The sequence below is a fragment of the Chrysemys picta genome, chromosome 24, assembly GCF_011386835.1.
Source record: "Chrysemys picta bellii isolate R12L10 chromosome 24, ASM1138683v2, whole genome shotgun sequence".
NCBI classification, from domain to species: Eukaryota; Metazoa; Chordata; order Testudines; family Emydidae; genus Chrysemys; species Chrysemys picta.
The window spans coordinates 1,311,334-1,331,463 of record NC_088814.1 but is presented as its reverse complement, the minus strand read 5'-3'; the positions used below and the strand labels follow the sequence as shown (position 1 = coordinate 1,331,463).

The window sequence follows — 20,130 nt, the reverse complement described above, 5'->3', positions numbered from 1 at the left end:
TACAGGAGCAGCGTGAAACTGACAGCAACAGGCATGGAAGTCATATGACTGAAGGGGAAACTAATGCATTCAAACTGTAAAGTGCTTTGTACTTTGTAAGTACGGGACTTAATCTGCGGACAGTAAGGCTTGCTCTCAAAGTGGATGGAGGATACAGCCTTTGACATGTTCTAGCTGTTTCCTGTGTGTGTGCGTCCGTCCGTCTGTCCATCCCATTTTGATTATAGAACTAACCAAAAACAAGTCAGCTGGATTTTGTAGCTTTAAACCTTGATTTATTAGCTAGCCTCCAGTTAACCTCTTGCAGCTCCAGGTTCTTTGTGCCTGTGCTCTACAAACATTACTAGGGGATGCAACCTAATCCACAGTTTTTCTGCCTCATGCAGATTTGTGGCCGGCGTGATCAACCGTGAGCGAATCCCTACCTTTGAGCGCATGTTGTGGCGAGTGTGTCGAGGAAACGTGTTCCTGCGTCAGGCTGAAATCGAAATCCCTCTGGAGGATCCTGTGACGGTAAAATGAATTGCTTTTCATGGAGGCAAAATACTATGAGATCCCAAATGAGTAACAAATGTACAGTCAGACTTGGGCCATGATTCTGCAATGAGCTCTGTGAGGGTGGGCCTCTTCACCCTATCTACGTGCATGGAGTTGATTGCAGGATCAGGTCCGGAAATAACAAAGGCATTTGTATCTGAGAAGCGGGTTCTCCCTGAAACAGCCTGAGTTCAGAGTTGTCATGTTCACTGATGTTGCATGTTCTTGAGACGTGCATGACTGCACCGTCTTCACTACGGTCCTCCCTGCCTGCTCCCTGTGTTAGTCATCCCCTCTTGTCTTAGGGCTAGAGTTGCAGGATCAGGGCCTTCACTTGTAACCTTTTTGGGATAGGGACTCCTTTACTAAAGTGCCATGCCCATCTACAGGACTGTGTAAGTATTATTCCTCTCTGCAACGGAGGCTGAGCACCTCTTGCCTTGTTTGGGTGGTAGTGGTGACCAGTTTGGAAGTCTTTGTGTAGAATCTGTTGCTCATTTGGAGTCTTTTTTGCACTATTTAAAAAAAATCTTTCCTTTTAATCTTTTAAAGATGGTCACCAAATGTGAGCTTCAAGGTCTTTTAGTAGCTCTTAGTTCTGTTGGCCTTCCTTACAATTTAAATGGTAAACATTCTGACTAGGAAGGATGCTTATTTGATGTTGTTAATGGCATGCACTGATGTATAGTACCCAAACATTGGAAACTCTGCAGCTCCATAGCTGCTTCAGTTAAGAATTAGCAAAAGAAGGACTGTGGGCTGCAGTGAAATAAAGACTGGAAACATCATTCAGTTATGTCCTATTTTCCCGATGAATTTGGTTGCTGTGTTGCTCTGCTGATTGCTGAACTGAATACCAGCTGTCTGCCGGAGAGGGACTATATTCTTAATTTAAGGAAGTGTTGGACAATGAGGTTACATCTAGTGTAATTATTCTCAGAAACATGAAGCTAAATTTCCTATGTAAGGTAGAACAACATCTTATCTAACTCCCCTTTCCTGCATTTGTTAATATCTAAATCCAAACAGTTGCCCAAAGAATGTGCTGTGAACCTCCCTGGGGAATTCCAGGTTTTTAGGCCCTGGGCATTCTTGTAATTAAATATACCACATACATCCCCTTATTTCCATTCATTCTTTTCTTGCTGCTTTAAGTCAGAGTGGGGCTGGCTGGAAGAGATAGTGATACACACCTAACCCTAAGTGCAGCCAAATGTTAAACAATAAAAACTTCTGATTTTCCCCATGATTTTTCAATTTATTCTTGCACAGATTGTATAGCTCTGATAAGCAAATAGAGCATTGAGAGCACTTAGCTCTAGTACAGAGAGACCATTAAACTAAGGGTATGTCTATACTACCTGCCGGATCAGCGGGCAGCGATTGATCCAGCGGGGGTCGATTTATCGCGTCTAGTCTAGACACGCTAAATCGACCCCAAGCGCTCTCCCGTCGACTCCCGTACTCACTCCACCGCCACGAGAGGCGCAGGCAGAGTCGATGGGGGAGCGGCAGCAGTCGACTCACCGCAGCGAGCACACCGCGGTGAGTAGGTCTAAGTACATCGACTTCAGCTACGTTATTCACGTAGCTGAAGTTGCGTAACTTAGATTTATCTCCTCTTCCCCCCCCTCTCCCCCCCCCCCCAGTGTAGACCAAGGCTAAGAGAGAGTTCCTTTCAAAGTGAGTTTTTTGTGACCGTGTTAGGGTATGTTCTTGACTCAGCGCGCACCTATAATTTCCTGTATATTCGTACATGCAACAGGGAAAATACGGAGCTGTGTGGGAATTTGCTACAATAACTAGTTCCTGTATAGTACTCGGGTCTCACACTGCATCTGTGTTTGTCTGTTCTAGGGAGACTACGTGCACAAGTCTGTGTTTATTATTTTTTTCCAAGGTGATCAGCTAAAAAATAGAGTCAAGAAAATCTGTGAAGGGTAAGAAGAAATCAGACTTACAAACACTTGCGGCTTGATTTTTCAGCTGTGCTCAGCACTTCTGAAAATCAGGTTGTTCATATATTATATTTGTAATGCATCTTGAAAAACAAATGGAGTGTCTTAATATGTACTTCAACAGTTCCTTAAGCCTGTATTAATCAGAAAATCTAGGATGATGCAAAGAATAGCATAATAGAAATCCTTAGTTGACCTTGACATAGTAAACCTAATAAACATCAGCACATGATATGTGTTACTGAAGTTTGTTGGACAACCAAATTAGCCACCCCAAGTTTTTAATCCATAAAATGGATGAATTGCTTTTGCTGTTATAGGAAAAAATGTGAAAGCGATCAAGTTATCACATACGGAAATGAACTCGTGCTTCTCATCAGAAACATGAAAGATTTCCTATTGGTGGAAGCCAGGGCTTCTGAAGGGCAGTTACATTGGTGTAATAGCGGTCAGTCGAATGCACCATTGATTACTAGTTAAAGGTGCTGTTGAGACTTGTTTTGTTGCCTAAGTTCTCAACATATTTTTTCTCAGTTTTGTTGTTTTTTCTCTTGCTCAGAATGAATTTTACACCTGCAAAATGTACTATGTTAATGTCAAGGGCTTGACTTGGATATAGAAGCCAGTGTGGTCAGATAATGGTTTGGCCTTGAGCAAATTTGTGTTGTAGCCGTCTGCCTTGGTGAATGACGGCTAGACATTTTCACTGGCAAAGCCCATTATCTTAAAACACTCCTTTACTGAGCAGGATGTATCAATTTGGCTTTTTGTCTTAAACGATTCAGGTTCCGTGCCTCCCTCTACCCTTGCCCAGAGACACCGCAGGAGAGGAAGGAAATGGCTTCTGGAGTCAATACCAGGATTGATGATCTTCAAATGGTAATGCTGCTGCGTTAGCCTACGGAGTGCTGGGTGGCTCCCATTTGTCTGAGACTAATTGGCCAGGCGAGATGTAGATATGGCTTGTGCTAACAGTTTCCAGTTAAACGAGATGGAGAACCTGCTATGAGATTAAACAATCGCAAGATCCGAGACTAATTTTGTTTCTCTTCTTGGTTCCATTCAGCTTCCTAGTTAGGGAGGGTTAATTTTTTCAGGAGGCTGAGTGAATAACTGTCTGTGTGTAAATACTAGCATTGGTATCGAAATTCACACTAGCAAGCAAGGGAGTAAGAGAGGAGCGTATGTCTTCAAAGCTAGAAGCATGATGGTCTGAGGCTCTCTTCTTTAGGGTCTTTGTAGATGAAAAAAACAGAGTCCTGTGGCCTCTTATAGACGAACAGACGTATTGGAGCGTAAGCGTCTGACGAAGTGGGGATTCACCCACAAAAGCTTATGCTCCAATACGTCTGTTAGTCTATAAGGTGCCACGGGACTCTTAGTCTGGATTTGTAAAAAGCAACAAACACGGCTCCCCCTCTGATATTTGTAGATGAAAATGGTCAAATCTGTGTTCACGGATTGATTAAAAGGCCAGCATTAGTTCATGCTGCCAGAGGTTTTCTGCCTGTCTGCGTACTTTCACAGCACGGTGTCCTGGAGATCTGCCGTATTAAAAACTGTTCTCTTGTGCTGCAGCTCTGGGGGTCAGTGAAAGCAATGAATAAACAAGTGGTTAGCAGAGGAGCTGAATCAGCAACCTGTAAGCTGCCTGGTGCCAGCTCTGTCACCGCTAAATCTAGGGAAAGGGAAGCAAGATGCACATCAGGAAGATTGAAGGGGATTTAATAGAGAGAGATTTATGGAAATAAAATGTCAAGAGAGGAATCAGATGCAAAAGCTACAATGAAGGGCGTTGACGGCAGGGCCCTGCTTTTACAGATGCCAACTCTCCTAGCATGAAGCTGCCGAGACCAGTTGCTTAGCAATCAGAAAATGGCCGAGAATGCAAGAGCAACCGAGTTCCAAGCTGCACATGATCGCTTTGTCACATACTGCCATTTCCACTTGAACTCGAGAGGCTTTACAGTCTCTGAAATGGTCTTGGACGGATCTGGAGGCACATTCCAGTCAGACCCCGCCAAAGAACTCGCACTCTCTCTCTCTTTTTTCCTCTGCTCAGCCAGTTTTGAGAGCCAAATGTGAATGAATTCTGACCCTTTAAACATAAGCTCCCTGCGTCCCCTACCACCTAAGGTGGAGCTCTTGCAGTGCACAGCACGCAGTCATTTCTCTGCCGCTTCTAAAGCAAATGTCAGTTAAAGCTGGGTGGAGAAAAAAATCTCCACTTGGGAATCTGAAAACTCCCTTTTTCCCTTGGAATTCTCTGCTGGGGGTGAGGTGGGGCGGGAGGAAAATGGCCTAGAGCTGTTTTGTATGTTTCTTTCCAGGAGTATCTTTTGGCTAACCTAGGGTGCATGTGAGGAGACTAGAGAGCATGTTCCAAACATGGAGCAGTGAGGGGGCGTTGGGCTCTCAGGCTTGTCCATATGCCCTGGCCACTAGCCACTAGCCACTATTGTGTTGTACCCTACTGTGTGCTACAAATTGCAACCGAATCCCTCATTGCTGTCTTTGTCCCGCTTTTCCATGCAAGGTGCTGAACCAAACGGAGGATCATCGCCAGCGGGTCCTGCAGGCAGCTGCTAAAACTATCCGTGTCTGGTTCATCAAAGTGCGGAAGATGAAGGCTATCTACCATACCCTGAACCTGTGTAACATTGACGTGACCCAGAAGTGTTTGATTGCTGAAGTCTGGTGCCCTGTCGCTGACCTCGATTCCATCCAGTTTGCTCTCAGAAGAGGCACTGTGAGTATCTCCTCGCTTTCGAACTGCAGCAGTTGTCACTTACCTCCCATGCAAGTCTCAACAGACCAGCCTCCTTCAGCCAGCTGAACCCTGACGAATCATTGGACTGTGGAGTTTTGAAAGGCATCCCTTAGGCTGTATATAAAAATGGCAACCTTCATAGAGGATACTTCTTTTAATCTGTAGCAACTATGGTTACCAGAAAAGCACTCCCCCAGAGCTCCAGAAAATGCTGGCTGTTGGAGAGATGGGCTGAACAAACATTGGGGATGCTTCAGAGTTGGTTGCTTGCTTGGGCATGGGCATGTAATGCCATAGAGTCAAAACATGGAGATAACTTATCCAGAACAATATCTGCGCCTTTTCCTTTGCTTGGGCAAGTCTGCTGATCTGCTTGCAGCTTGGGTTGTCTCTGTTCATTGGACAGAGGTGACTAGAGCTCTGCAAGTTGGCAAGCCCAACCAATGAGGAGCCCACCCACCAACTGCCCTCCAGAAATGCTTGGAGGGAACCTGGCAGCTGGCACAGGAGACACATCCCTCCTCAGAGACGCAAAGTCCATCAGTGAAATACGATTCCTGTCGTCAGCATTTTTATGAAACCCACCAGTTTCCGAGCTACTTCCTGACCTATAGGTCTCGCTCCTGCAAAACCCGAACATGCTTTTGGGTTCTGAACTCCTTGAGGGTCAGGCCCTGGATGATTGGCTCCCCTCGTTCTGAATCCTTCCCCCGTACTCACACCATCTTTCTTTGATCTCAAGTCCTTCAACCATAAAAGCAAACAAGATCTTTAATCTAGATTCCTGTATATTCTCTCCTCATATGACTAGGGTACTTGCCTCGATTCATGATCAAACAGGAACACACCCTCTGCGCAAAATCATTTTCCAGTGTCGACATGCTTTTCTATTGTTACCTCAGACACAGTTTTGAAGTGAAGCTTTTATGCTTCTTAGCAGCAGGCACTGAGCCTCAAATAATGGCTCGTCCGTCAGATCTGCCTCTTAAGCAAGTCAGATGCTGTGTAGGTGCCATGTCTGAGTGGTGAAACCTGGGACCTGGGTGCTCGACTCCCAGCTGATGAGACGTGACTAGTGGCGTGTCAGGCACAGTACCACACTTACTCGCCTACAGACCTGTCTGGCCAAGCTCCATTCTTACAGCATTTCTGTCGCTCTGCAATGCAATAACTTTTGACTGTCCGTCCAATCAATTCCAAAATGTCAGGCAATGTTCTAGGCATCAGGGGAGAGAACCTTATTGGTTTTGGGGAAAATTGGAAAATCAGAATGGGGAACACGCAGAGTCCCTGGCATCTGGTTAGCAGAGCCAGCAGCCGCAGCCACCTCTGTAATTGGCTATCGATCAAAGAACTAGTTGATGGGAGTCATTAATAGAGTCCTGCATATGCCCCCACATCAGTGCTGCCCATCCTCCCAGTACGGTTCCTAAATGTTAATGCCTGTGACTTATGTCCCAGACAGGAGAAATCGGAATGGGGGAGCATATTGGAGGGGGGGCGCACGGGGGGGTCACAAAGGCAGGGGGAACTTTTTCCTAAGGCTGCAGTGTGTTCCTGCATTGTGCAAGTGGACCACAAACATGCAAGTTCCCTGCAGCTTTCCTGATGCCAATGCGAAGTAAGCCTGCCCCTCTGTACTTGGCTTGTCTAGGGAAGGAGTCACCGCTAACCTCCGTTTCTGTTTGTTTTTAATACAGGAGCACAGCGGATCCACCGTTCCATCCATCCTGAATAGGATGCAAACCAATCAGACCCCGCCAACTTACAACAAAACCAACAAGTTCACTTCTGGCTTTCAGAATATAGTAGACGCATATGGCATTGGAACTTACCGGGAGATAAATCCAGGTAAACACGCAATCTGCCTGTTCATCCCTCTGATCTGGTGACTGGGTGGCCTGGTCTCTCTCCTGATATGCAAAGCCCTTGCACAGGATTGACTCAGCTATCCAAGCAAGCGTGGCCTCTGTTACTGTGAATTGTAAAACCAACGTTATTGCTGGTTATTTCTGGAAATGTATAGACCCAATCATCTGTACGTTAATGCAGAATCTACCCCATTATGCTCAAAATTGTCTTAATGATAAACTCTTGCCAGCAAAGAGCTATTTTCTGGGCACTAAACCGAGAGGTAGAGTTCAAAGCAAGGATGAGTGTAAAATGCATTTCCTGGAGTGGCAAATGCAGAAGTGCTCTGAGGGATCAGTCTTATCAGAAAACTTTGATTTCAGGCTAAATTGTCATGATGGTAGTCTGCTTTATGCAGGCAGGCCACTTTACAAGAGTACTGGCCCGCAAAATCCAGACTCAAGGCAGGTGTGGATTTAGCAGATCAGAATATAACAGCAGGTAGAAATAGGTCATAGAATCGTAGGACTGGAAGGGACCTCGAGAGGTCATCTGGTCCAGTCCCCTGCACTCATGGCAGGACTAAGCATTATCTAGACTATCCCTGACAGGTGTTTGTCTAACCTGCTTTTACCATCAAACCTGCATCTAACCATCAGAGACATGATCGAGTATCAAGAGGTGCTTGACCTTTTTGACTGGCTGATGGGGCTCGTTGGAACATTTAAAAAAAATCAAGTTTTAATAACTCTAAATTTGCACTCCTGGTAGGTAGAGGTACTCCAAAAGAGCAATCTGTCATATTTTATAAATTAAAGGTGTGAATGACTTAATTTCTCCTGTCCCCTTGTAGTCATATTTGTGTTTAGATTAAAAGGTTTAGTACCTTGTAGCTTCCGGGTACTTGAGCGACTGCATCCCATCAAGCTGCTGCAGGCTTGTGTGAAGGTGGCAATTTCAGTCTGTTTCCATGATCTCCTAGAAGTAGCACAAGTAGTTGTTTCTAGCAACTGAGGATACTTGTTAATGTGCCAGGTTTAAAGAAGTAAAAATGAGACCTTGCAGTCAGGTCATCTGGGAACCAATTGGACCAGAGACTAGAGAGAAGCGTTTCTTACCATTGAGAGAGGCAGAGATGATTGAGGTCACACACAGTCCAGTCTCTCTCTTGCGCAGCCCAGACTAGTGATCAGTGCACAGTTGTTCCAGATGGGTTTTCTAGAGCCTGTCTTCAGTCTCACTACTTCTCAGTGTCTTGATGGTGGGGTATCCACGGGTTCCACAGGGAAGATGATTAAGGTGAAATATCATGGATGTGTTGGGAAAGAAGAAGCAGTCAGCATGGGCACAGATCGGAGACTTGAGGAGGATGGGAGATTGGCTAGCAATTGCCAGCATCAGAGAGGATATAAATGTCTTTCCTTTTCAATTTAGTTAATTGTTGCCGGAAGCTTCTTTCCACACATGAACAGAGCTGCTTTTATAAGTCCCATGATGGTGATGTAGTTTCTTCCAGTATCTCCAGTGGAGGTTGATCCTGTTTGGAAGATGGGAATGAATATATGAATTGTATTGCTAATGGAATAAGTGGAACCAGAGAGCCAAACAGAGATGTCTGGTCTGTTTTCCCCTCCCTTCTAGCTCCGTACACAATTATCACTTTCCCATTCCTGTTTGCTGTGATGTTTGGAGACTTTGGTCACGGAATCCTGATGACGTTAATTGCCGTGTGGATGGTGGTTAGGGAAAGTCGCATTCTGTCACAGAAGAATGACAATGAGGTAAAGAGCTAGGTCAAGCTCAGTTTTGTATTAAAGCAAAGAGACCTAAATTGATCCTCATCCCCCCCCGTCCCTCCCCAACTGCCATTCGTACAATTATTTTTTTTCACGTCCAGTTTGTCAAGAACATGAACAAACTAATAGCAAACAAAAGTCCATAGACCACAAGATGATGAGTAATGTCCTTTCTCAGAATTGTGGGGATTCCTTTGGTTTGCATGTAAGTGTCTGAAACCATGATTCAGACAGACCACGGTTTGATGGTTAAGCTGTGAGGTTTTCACCACTGGGGGTGCCAGTTCCCATGACAGGTGGTTGTAAAGCAGAGACTAAGCTGCAAACAAATGTGTTCTCACTCACGGCCCACTGTCCTAAACCTTCCCATAACTTGGTGAAGTTGGTCGTGCTCGCTTAGGTCTTGGATTGACGAACAGATCTGTGAGGACTGAAACACATGGGGGAACCTGTTACAGCACCTGCCCAGGCTCTGACTATCTCCCCGGCACCTGTTCACACTGAAATGTTAAGAAATTTCATCAAATGTGATATTTTCTGTACGGCCCCTGAGCTGGAAGGTGAGACAGTCCCACCTAATCCATTCTGGTAGGCTGGCCATCTGTCCTCCGGGCTCAGTTTTCGTCGTCCTTGTGGTTGTAACCCCTGCATCCTTAATTCTTGCCATAGAATGGCGAAGGCTCAGTGGCTTTAGTCCAGGACTGGCAGCCTGGGCCCTGGAATTGGGTGGTTTCAGCCTCTGTTTTTGTGTGTGCTTGTCCTCACTGACTCTTTTATTAAACAGATGTTCAATACCATTTTTACTGGTCGGTACATCATTCTGCTAATGGGAGTGTTCTCCATGTACACCGGCCTTATCTACAATGACTGCTTCTCCAAAGCACTTAATATGTTTGGCTCATCGTGGAGCGTCCGGCCGATGTTCTCGAAAGGCAACTGGACGTAAGTAATTAGGTGCTTGAGAAGTAAAACCATAGGGCTGAGTTCCTGAATCTGTTTTTCAGGGTTTGTAATTGCATAGGAATGTATGCATGGCAGGAACGTCAGCAGTGTTCTTTCTTTAGGAAACGTTTCTTGGGGGGAGCGAAGCCATGTGCTGTGTAAAAGAAATACAAAGAGCTGGAGATGTTTAAGTGAAAATGGCCTTTGGATAAACTGGGTGTCAGTTGGCTCTTCCTGGTCTAGCTCCCCCAACAGAGCCTTAGACGCACTATTAAAATGCATGGAAAGAAGCAAATTGCCTGTAGTTTTCCTCCCTTCCTCCTATGTGTGCATTTCACTGGTGATCCCCTTCTACCCAAAATAGTTATTTAGCTGTCTTGTCAAAGAGCCTAGTTATTCAGATTCAGGCAGGAAGGTCCTGCCCTAAGTCTCACATGGGCGTTGAACTGCATGTGGAGGTTGAAACGTTGGTTCGTTAGGCAGGTTCCCAAGTGGCACAAGGATAACTAATGCTCCCATTCATTGTACTGAGATGCACTTCCCCTTCACGGATCAGGAAGAAGCTGGTGTTCTGTGTTCTATTTTTTGTTGAGTACAATTTTTACAGTTTGTAAAGCTTTATATCTATTTGAACCCAAACAGAGAAGAGTTGCTTCAGAACACTCCTGTCCTGCAGCTGAATCCTGCCGTGGCAGGGGTCTTTAGTGGACCGTATCCGTTTGGCATCGACCCGGTAAGAGTTTTTCCTTCTGATACACGTGGCCTTAGACACTTTTCTGGCTTCTGTAACTTTCTGGAGCATGGTTTAAAAAAGCTAAAGGTGTATGTGTTCTCTTAGCAAACTCGGGGCAGTAACTGTTGCGGAAAACACTGGGATGGACGGTGAAGTGGGTTCCATTACTTATCTCTAATATGTCACCTATTAGTGTGATGGCTTCTGGGTACTGAAATGGTGACCAGTAGGAGTTCTGAAAGTCTCTTTCGTTGACCCCCTTTACCTAGCTATTTAGGGCTGCAGTATCCCACAGCACTGGAGTTAGGTTTGGCATTAGGCTTGAGAACCTGTCATGCATTTCCTAGTAAACTTGTTGTCTCTTCTTCTGCTAAAAGCCACCCATGTGCCTTGGAAATGTGTATTTCCAGGTAACACCATTTGACTTATCTCTTTATAAGCTACCTGGATTCAGAAAACTGCCCTTAAGAATTTCTTTGCATTTGAACTGATCCTGCATTTGATGTTAGAGGGGTATGCTGGTGTTAGGGGCCAGAACTGTATTCAAAAAGGGAACTGCAAGATTCTTTCTCAGGCAACGTCACAGATTGGAGTTCTCAGTTTTTCTCCTGCCACAGCTGGCCACCTTGAAAGTGAGCAAGGCTCAGACCTTGCTCTGCTTAGGTGCTGATAAGATCAGCTGTTACAAGGGAAACCACAGTCCCTGAATTTGAGGTTGGCTGGTAAGTGAAGAAACAACAGATGATTGAATGTTTTATTTTAAAATGTATTTGTAAAATTTATAGTGTTTGTCTGTGCCTATGTTCTGTTCCTGGTTAGCTATCTTGTGCTGTGCAGTTTAACATAAGTAAATGCGTCTTTGGTTCATCTGTCTTCCTTTCGCTCATTAATTCGGATTGAATCCATGTTGTTTGTGACAGATTTGGAATATTGCCAGCAACAAGCTGAACTTCCTCAACTCCTTTAAGATGAAGATGTCTGTGATTCTTGGCATCATCCACATGCTTTTTGGTGTCACACTGAGCCTTCTCAACCACATGTGAGTGCTCTGTGTTCTGTGTTTTCTAGGACAATACACTTCTATTAGTGCAGAATGTCTGTATTAGATTTATCAGGATGAGATTAGATGCTTAGGTTTTCTCATCTAACTCCTTACGCCTTTAAGACTGTGGATCTTGCAGCAGGTTTTAAAATGGAGAGAATTCAACATGAGTTATTTCATTAGTCAGGAAACATTTCATTATGGATATGTCTCATCCTGTGAGACTATATTTGCATATCAAATATTTCTTATCAAAAATTTAGCTCTGAAGATGGTTAGAAATGCAGAAACTCAAGATTCATTTGTTTTAAGACTCTTCCTCTTGTATTATCCATTGAAAGTTAATTTCACTGTCTTAGTCTGCATTAAGTTTATCTAACTCCAGTCAAATGTGGTGATGCTCTAACATATGTCAAACTCTCTAATTCTTCTTTCTCTGTAGCTATTTCAAGAAACCACTGAACATCTATCTTGGGTTTATTCCTGAAATGATTTTCATGTCGTCATTGTTTGGCTACCTTATTATACTAATTTTCTACAAGTGGTCGGCCTATGATGCTCACACTTCAAAGGATGCACCAAGCCTTCTAATCCATTTTATCAACATGTTTCTTTTCTCCTATGCCGATCCCAGTATCAAGATGCTTTATAAAGGACAGGTATGTGGTCTCACTACAATGATACAGGGTGAATGATCGTTTGTAATATGAGAGAGAGGCTTTCACTCCAAAGAGTTTAACTACTGCAGAGGAAATAAAACATGAAACAAGAACCTAGTGATTTAGGGTAGCACACTTTATCCTGAAGCATCCTGAGGTGTTAGAGAGGCTCTTTTTGTGGCAATTGTGTTCCTACCCTGGGAGTGAAAACAAACAGTTTTGAACTAAAACATTACACACAGTCCTCAAGAAGGGAAGCAAAGAGTAACTTCTCCAGGAAGAATCCAGGTCTTCCTGAAAGTAACTATCAGATCTTGAGCATGATCAAGACACCAAATATCCTATCCTATTTGTCACAAAGTACCATGGGTTCTTTAGGAACCAGAAGTGGTTAGGACTTCAGTAGCATAGTGCCATCTAACTCTGTGCTAAGACACTAGTCCAGGACAGACTCAAGAGAGTGCCATCTGCCAAACGGCCTCTGCCTGCAAATCCACTTAGAGGTCTCTAACCCGAGTGATGACCACACCTCCCTTGCTTAGGGGTTACAGTCTGATGCGAACACAGCCTGAGGTGATGCAGCTTCAGACAAACAATAAGAACAGTTCAGTCTGCTGGTTTGGGAAGCGATAATTATAACAGGATCTGAAGGATCTGTGTACCAGGGAAACACTTGTTTATGGAGTTATTCACAGTTGAAAGTTGCAATGTGCATGAGACCTGTTCTGTAAAGTACCTTAGCAGGAATGGAACATTCACTGCATCACCTTGTACCGTGTCTCTGTTTTTTCCACAGATAGGGCTTCAGTGCTTCCTGGTGGTTGTTGCGCTGCTGTGTGTGCCATGGATGCTGGTAGTTAAACCCTTGGTCCTTCGCCATCAATATTTAAGGAGAAAGCATTTGGTGGGTGACTGTTTTTGGTATTTCTGATTACAACTATTAGTAGTTCAAAAGCTGTAGGCTCTATCTTGATCTTGGATACATAGGTTCACATTGGGGCATGACCTCTGAAACCCCTTTGCGTGTGTAAGACAAGTGGGTTTTACCGGACACGAGGTGATGCCTGCTTGCCTCTAAGATCTGGATCTAGCTCTGATTTCTGCATTAGAAAACCTGTGTGTAGATACTATTGTAAAATAAATACATCCCGCTTGGGTACTGTCAGCCCATAGGAGCACAGAAGCCATCCATTATTGAACTTGTTTCTGTGCCTTTCCTTGGTGGCCAAAGTGCAGAAGCAGAGATGTAATTAACAGTGAATTGGTCGACAGTAATGTCATCAATCTGATTAAAGGAGTTTGGATCTAAAAAGGAGACTCATCTTTGCTTGTGAATGTGGGAGCTTATCTCTTAGGATATCTTTTTATCTTTTGTGGCTATGCAACTGTACTTAAATATATCGATAAAATGTAGGAACCTGGCATACATGCACTGAGGCTACTTGAAAATTCTCCTTGCATGTACGGCAGACAACTGTTAGGATGTTACAGTCCGTCAAAGTACAGTTCAGTTAAAGACACTCCCTCTCCCTTCTCTGACCATCTTTCATCCTCCCATGTCCCCTCCATTCGTCTCCCTTTCTCTTTTGTTTTTCTTCCTCTTTCCCCTTCTTTCTTCCATTCACTATCAGGAAGGGCAACCCATGGAGGGCCAAGTCAGCACAGTCCAGAACGCGCAGGCACTAGAGGCAGCAGCGGCTGCAACAGTGAGTGGCTTTAAAATCACGTGACGGATTTAAAGATGGGGAGTCGGAATTGCACTCCATAACCTCTGGAATATTTTATACGTATCTGCACTTCCTAAGTGGTGAACGAGATCCCCCTGTGGTGAAGCAGTCCCTGTCTCAGCAAGATAAATTCCAGTACCCTCAATATAATTGTGATGCATTCCTAAATAGCCATACACACAAATGAAAGAGAATAACTAAGTGACCCTGTAATGCAAAGACGCTTCTCTGGAAAGTGCTGGGGAGATCCTAGCTCACAAGAATGCCTTGTCTTCAGACCTCCAAGATGAAATCCCCTTGTTTTTACGTTCTTGCATATTTGTTTTTATAAACTAGATTTGACCTCTTCTGTTTGAAACCTTTCTGTTTACATTCCATACTCCAAAAAGTCATACGTATGTGTGGTCCTCTCAGCAGCACTAACCCTGTGGCTTCACATCAACAGTTAATGGATTTTTGTCTGCTTCTTTATGGGGACTTGCAGAACCCGACGTTCCCGTGAAATGGCTGTGTGCCAAACAGAGCTGTGTGTAAATCTATTAACTACCATCCATGGCCAGAGTCCACTGCCAGCTAGTGAGTGGAGCAGCCTTCATGGCTTGCTTCACCAGAAGGATATATTTCAAGTTGTTGTCACGCACATGAAATGTGGCCTCTTTCTCCAAAGAGACTGAATCATGCAAATAAATGATCTGAATTGGATTTTGCATTCAGTCTTGTACTATGTGATCAACTGAAAATCAGGTTTAATATTTGGATATTAAACATTTCCATAACAAATCTTTAATAATAGCCTTGCAAAAATCTTTCAGGAGTGTTGAGAAACATCTGGCAAATGGCATTTGTGTGTGTGTGATCCATCAAATGTATTAAGTGTGTAAAAAGGCCAGCTGTGAATGAGGCTATTTCCACACCTCTTCTAACGCAATCCTGTCAAATGCACAGTGGAGGGCCAGATCCCCATGTGATGGAAAATGTCATGGCTCTATTGATATGAGCTGAGCAAAAGCAATTGACACCAGTCCAAAGAGAATATACATTAGCCAAGTGCATGAGAAAAAGCTGTATGCTAATCATGTGTTTGATGAAATAACTCATGACCACAAATCTCCAGTGCCTAGAAATGTGACTAGCAGAACACCACCTAACACTCAGTTTTGGTCCACTTTGATACCTGTTTCAAAAACAGAATCCAAACACAAGCCTTTTCGCTCTTACCTAGAAGTATACTTCTTACTATCTTAATGTGTGTCACTTTTTTCTGTATTCTGTTTTCTGTTTTTATTAAAGTAAGATGTCTGGAGTGTATTTGGAGGTAATCTGACAAGAATTAAATAAATCTGTTCCAAGTTTGACGCCTGGCCTGACAATAAACAAAAACAAGGCTTTGAAAACCAGTCTGTTGTTTATAAATGCATTATACTAATAATCAATGCATTAATGTGAGAAAAGCAAGCATGCTAGACTGTTGCTCCGTATCACCAGAATCCTGATGAACTATGAAAGCAGAGATGGAGGACACTAAGTTTGATCTTCTTTGTTTTTCATAGTCATCCTTAAATTATAATGTTTTGAATTTAAAAGCCACATTGTTTACATTCCATCCCCCCGAAATATTAGTGTGTGTCAACACTGAAATGCTTCTGGTCCTAGTTATATTAGAGAGAGGCACCTAAATAAGTCATATCCAATTGACTTTTCCTGTTCTATGGGAATTTTCCAAAATCACCTTTACTATATGGACACCTATAACTGCTAAATGCACCACTCTCCAAGGGCAGATGCTAGTGTTGTAGGTCACATCGTATATTCACTGCATTCTATGTTTGCACCCTTTAGGTCTGTCAAGTTTTAAAGTTCTGAACATATAAAGTAGAGTCTCAGATTGCCAATAAGTATTTTACTCCATGTTATTGGGTGTTCTTGAATGAAAATAATAGAAATCTGCCTACAGTGGGCAAAGGTTGGTTGCTGGCAGTTTAGAATCCTGAAAATAAGGTTAAGTGCAAATTAGATTTTCATTATCTTTCTAAATTCCACTTACAATGCCTGAAAACGCTATTGTAAGAGAACCTGTCAAACACTGAATGGGGTGTGTGTCATTATTGATGGTGTTAGTTGTTTACTTGGAGTATGAAGCCTGTAGCAGGTTTCATGTAACTGAACAATGATTACACTTTAACTTGCAAAATGAAGCAGCCCTAACTTTGCTAATTTGATCAGTTAAGACCAAGTGAAGTTAGAACAGAGTCTGTTTTTTAAGTATGACCTTTAATGTTTGAGGAGGAACCAAAGGACGGTTGTATTTGAAGTACTGAATGTCTAAACAAATGCTTATAAAAGGAATCATTTGCACAGTTCAGAACTTCCATGTAAGAGAAGGACTGATTCCCATCCCAACCCCATCCGTGGCAATGTGTGGTGTGGGCATGCCTGGTACAAATTGGTGCGGAGAAAGCATATAGATTTGTTGTTAGCATGTGGGATAATGCTGTTTCGCTATTTGCCAGTAAGTGATTTATTTAATACACAGCAGTATTTGTCTTGCTGTCAAAGATTCCAGGAGTTCCGAAAGCTCTTAGAAATTTTTAACAAACTGTTGCACAAAACCCGTCAGTTTCAGCCTGTGTGTCACTCTGAGAGCATGTGGCTCTTGGTCAAAGGTGAAATTATTTGGTGTAAAGCTTTATAACATCCACAATTAATTCAGAACTGGTTTAATTGTTTTCAGAATCAGCAGTTATGAGCCTGTGTTTCCCACTCAATCAGGAAGAGCAGTCTACTCCATTTGTGAAACACGTCTGTGCCTTGACTCTTAACATTTAATATGTGGTTTTCTTTGAGCTGCTGCTGCTTTCTGGAGGTGTACAAAATGCATTCTCTGATTTTCCCCCCCGCAAGTGTCTCACTGAACCACAGCAACACTCTGCTCTTTCTTTGTTCACATTTTAGGGAACTCACAACTTCGGTGGGATCCGGGTGGGCAATGGACCAACTGAAGAGGATGCCGAGATCATCCAGCATGACCAGCTTTCTACCCATTCTGAAGATGGGGATGAGGTAAGCGCCTGATCAGTCTTTGCTCCGGCACTATAAAGCTGGCGATGAAAGGGGTTATTTCCTGCTTGATATAGTTACTAGTTTCTAAGATCCTAACTCGGTACCGACATTGCCAGTGGAACTGGAACAGTAGAAATTAATATCCATTCTAATTTCCTGCTTCCTCGTGCTACCTTCCACTCCTCCTCATGACTATTAACATCAGTGAAAGTTCTCTGCACAGCTCAAAGAACATATGTGGCCCTTTCTATCTGAATTCCTATTACAAAGAATGGGTATCTGATAGGCAAGCTTCCCCCACTCACCCCCCCAATGGTAAAATCTAGGCAGTTGCCAGACACATTTTACCCAGTTTACTCTCCAGTTGAAATGGTAATTGTGTGTTTATTATTTGAGTTGCCCTATTGATTTAACTGTCTGTCATTATAAGCCTGTGTTTAAAATAAATCCAAGTGCTGTATTTCTTGAGTACTCAACTTTGGACATGTTTTCCTAACTGCCCTGCCTTTTCTACCACACCTGGGGAGAAAAAGGGAAAGTGATATTTATCATCTTGGGGGCATTCTGCTGCCTATGTGGACAGGGTAGTAGGCTGCAGTTCCTAGGCGTTACAGCGCCGGCACAGTGTGTGCTAACTAAGTGCTACCACTGAAATAGGTCATGTTAATAAGGGATTTATTAACCTCGTGTTCATGATGAATGTTCTGATTGTGAGACTCTGCACTAAATGTAAATTTATGTTTACAAGCCTGCAGAGGATGAGGTGGTAAGATGACAGCCAGCTTTGCATTCATATGTATCTGCGCCATTTCCCATTGATGTAAATCATCTGCCGAATTAACTCATGATGTTTTTTCATGCCATGTGACTTGTTTTTCCATAAGATCTAGCTATTTACATGTATGGGCCATTTCTAATACTCCATACAATATCATCTCCATTTTTAAAATACCTTGTCTGAATTGCTGCATCTCTTTAAATTGTGTTTGCTTTATCATCTCCCTTGATTTTTAGATTGCAAATCCTTCTCCATTGACCTGCACAGCTGTCAATCAAAAGATTGACAAGGGGCTTCTAAATGTTTATATTATAGACATTATAGATTATTATATTATATTCTCTGTCTTTAACACTTTAACAAAACAGATATAACAGTCTATGGGAATGTCTGGGTTTTTTTTGCAAACTGCTTGTAGATTTCCCCCCCCCCCCTTACTATCGTCCAGAACTAGGTATTTTATTGACTGAATGTTGCCCTAAACAAATGCAACCAAATATTGGAGCATCCAAAATTGGACTAGCTGATGACCAGAGAATCAATATTTTTCTCTTTAAAAGAGGGGGTTTATTGGTGAGAATTGCTCATATTCAAACACAAATAGTTAGATTCTCTGAGTTGGAGAAGTATAAAATATCATTTGGGAACAGACTGTGAAATCTAATCAGCCTCTCTGCTCTTCTTGATACCAAAAGACCATTATTCTTCATGTTCTTCCTACCTCCCCTAGTCCTAGAGTTGATATTATAAGTTATTCTCTTTGGGTGGGTGTGTCTCCAGACTCTAGCGGTGCCAAAGTAATAGGTTGTATCTCGGGAGGCAGTATGTTAACCTTAAGAGCCGTTGTTCTGTTCGTGGGTCTGTGCTGTTAGTGTACCTGGGTGCTTTGTTTGTCCTTGTTTTATCTTTAAGTGAAATAGACTGGTATGTGGGGTGTCCATGCAAAAGGCCCTTGCACATTCTTCTCCAAGAAAGGTGGTGCATACAATGATAAAGATTTGGGTTGCTTCACCATCAACAAAACCTTCCTCAGATTTTTTTGTTATAGGTGGGTCTTGGTCTTCATAGCAACAAATGATGATAGAATGCACTAGTCTTGTTCCATCATTTCCACATAGCCAAGAAAAATACAAATTCCTTTTCCAGTTCCCACAAGACCTTTAGATCATTACATTTTTATCTAGCCCTATAGTGTTTGGGGTTCTGGTAACTAATGTTGAGACAATGACAGAAGTTGATCTGATGGTGAAATAACTATAGAGTTCTTCTCAACCCTCAAGAACAAGGATGTTCATTTCATCCAAACAGTACAGCAGAGAGTGGATAATCTTCCCCCAACACTAGCACTTGTTGGCTTGTTTCAAGACTTGCTCTAGAGGGTCAGATTTCAGCTTCTAGTTCCCTGTGTGTAACCCCAGTAATGTCCGTGCAGTTCACACATGTAACTGGAAGCAGAATTTGGTCCTATCCATCTTAGGTGTATGACTGAGGTGAATTTTTAATGTGTTGAGTGGAGCGAAGTCTCCTAGAACAAAGATTGGTGACATTCTAAACATACCACCATGGCATACTCTCAGATCTCCCCTTTATCAAGTTGCTGTTTTTATTGTACTACCATATGAGGGTAGCACCTCAGAACTGGATCAGCTGTGCAATAGTAAACCTGGATTGCATAATTCTGAAACAACTGTCAGTGTGCATAAAAGCCGTGGAATTGTGGAAACTTCGCAATGAGACTCTTTTTTGAATGTGTAAATTTTGCTGAACATAGATCTTTTAAGAGAACTGTTGTCCTTAGGGATAAATCCTAGAGCTGGTGAAATAGGCATAACATAATGCAGATATATCTGATCACATTTGAATGAAATGAAGGCACATCAACACTTCTTTTTTTTAAATAAACAGAGTGAAAAATAACCCATAAGGCTGCGAGAACTCTGCTAAAGCCATCCCATGAGAGCCTTTGGGTTGAAGCACAAGAGTGGTAGTCTCCCTGGCAGTTATTCACTAACTCTGCCATGCGCTGTGTTTATTGTTTAAATATTTGTCGGTTTCAGTTTATTTTACGCTGATTTGCTGTGCGCGCGAGGCAGAGGACTCTGTTTACCAGAGCAGGTTTTACTGAGGAATTCTTGCAGTTTATGCTCCTGTGAAGTGAGAGATCTGGGCTCTCGACAGCTAGTTTGACATAGTTGTTTGAAATGTTTATTGCTTTGGCTATTTAAGGGGGGGACAAGAATAAAAATAGCATGCTGTGCTCCTTTCGGAACATGGATC

At 42.9% G+C, this 20,130-nt stretch overlaps 1 protein-coding gene across 8 annotated transcripts in view; it reads left to right on the top strand.

Moving 5' to 3' along the window:
- The window catches only part of ATP6V0A1 (ATPase H+ transporting V0 subunit a1), a 47,259-nt gene that overhangs the window by 11,580 nt on the left and 15,549 nt on the right, over positions 1-20,130 (top strand). For 3 of the 8 annotated variants that reach the window (XM_065577843.1, XM_065577842.1, XM_065577840.1), the window contains exons 7-19: positions 387-513; positions 2,395-2,477; positions 3,281-3,374; positions 5,032-5,244; positions 6,966-7,116; positions 8,758-8,897; positions 9,697-9,854; positions 10,497-10,587; positions 11,508-11,626; positions 12,072-12,288; positions 13,085-13,192; positions 16,968-17,075; positions 17,824-17,841. In XM_065577843.1, coding sequence (XP_065433915.1) covers positions 387-513; positions 2,395-2,477; positions 3,281-3,374; positions 5,032-5,244; positions 6,966-7,116; positions 8,758-8,897; positions 9,697-9,854; positions 10,497-10,587; positions 11,508-11,626; positions 12,072-12,288; positions 13,085-13,192; positions 16,968-17,075; positions 17,824-17,841 — 1,627 coding nt within the window. Of the gene's footprint in view, positions 1-386; positions 514-2,394; positions 2,478-3,280; positions 3,375-5,031; positions 5,245-6,965; positions 7,117-8,757; positions 8,898-9,696; positions 9,855-10,496; positions 10,588-11,507; positions 11,627-12,071; positions 12,289-13,084; positions 13,193-13,919; positions 13,995-16,967; positions 17,076-17,823; positions 17,842-20,130 lie in introns of all 8 variants that reach the window. The other 5 variants (XM_065577845.1, XM_065577844.1, XM_065577841.1 and 2 more) reach the window with 2 other exon arrangements.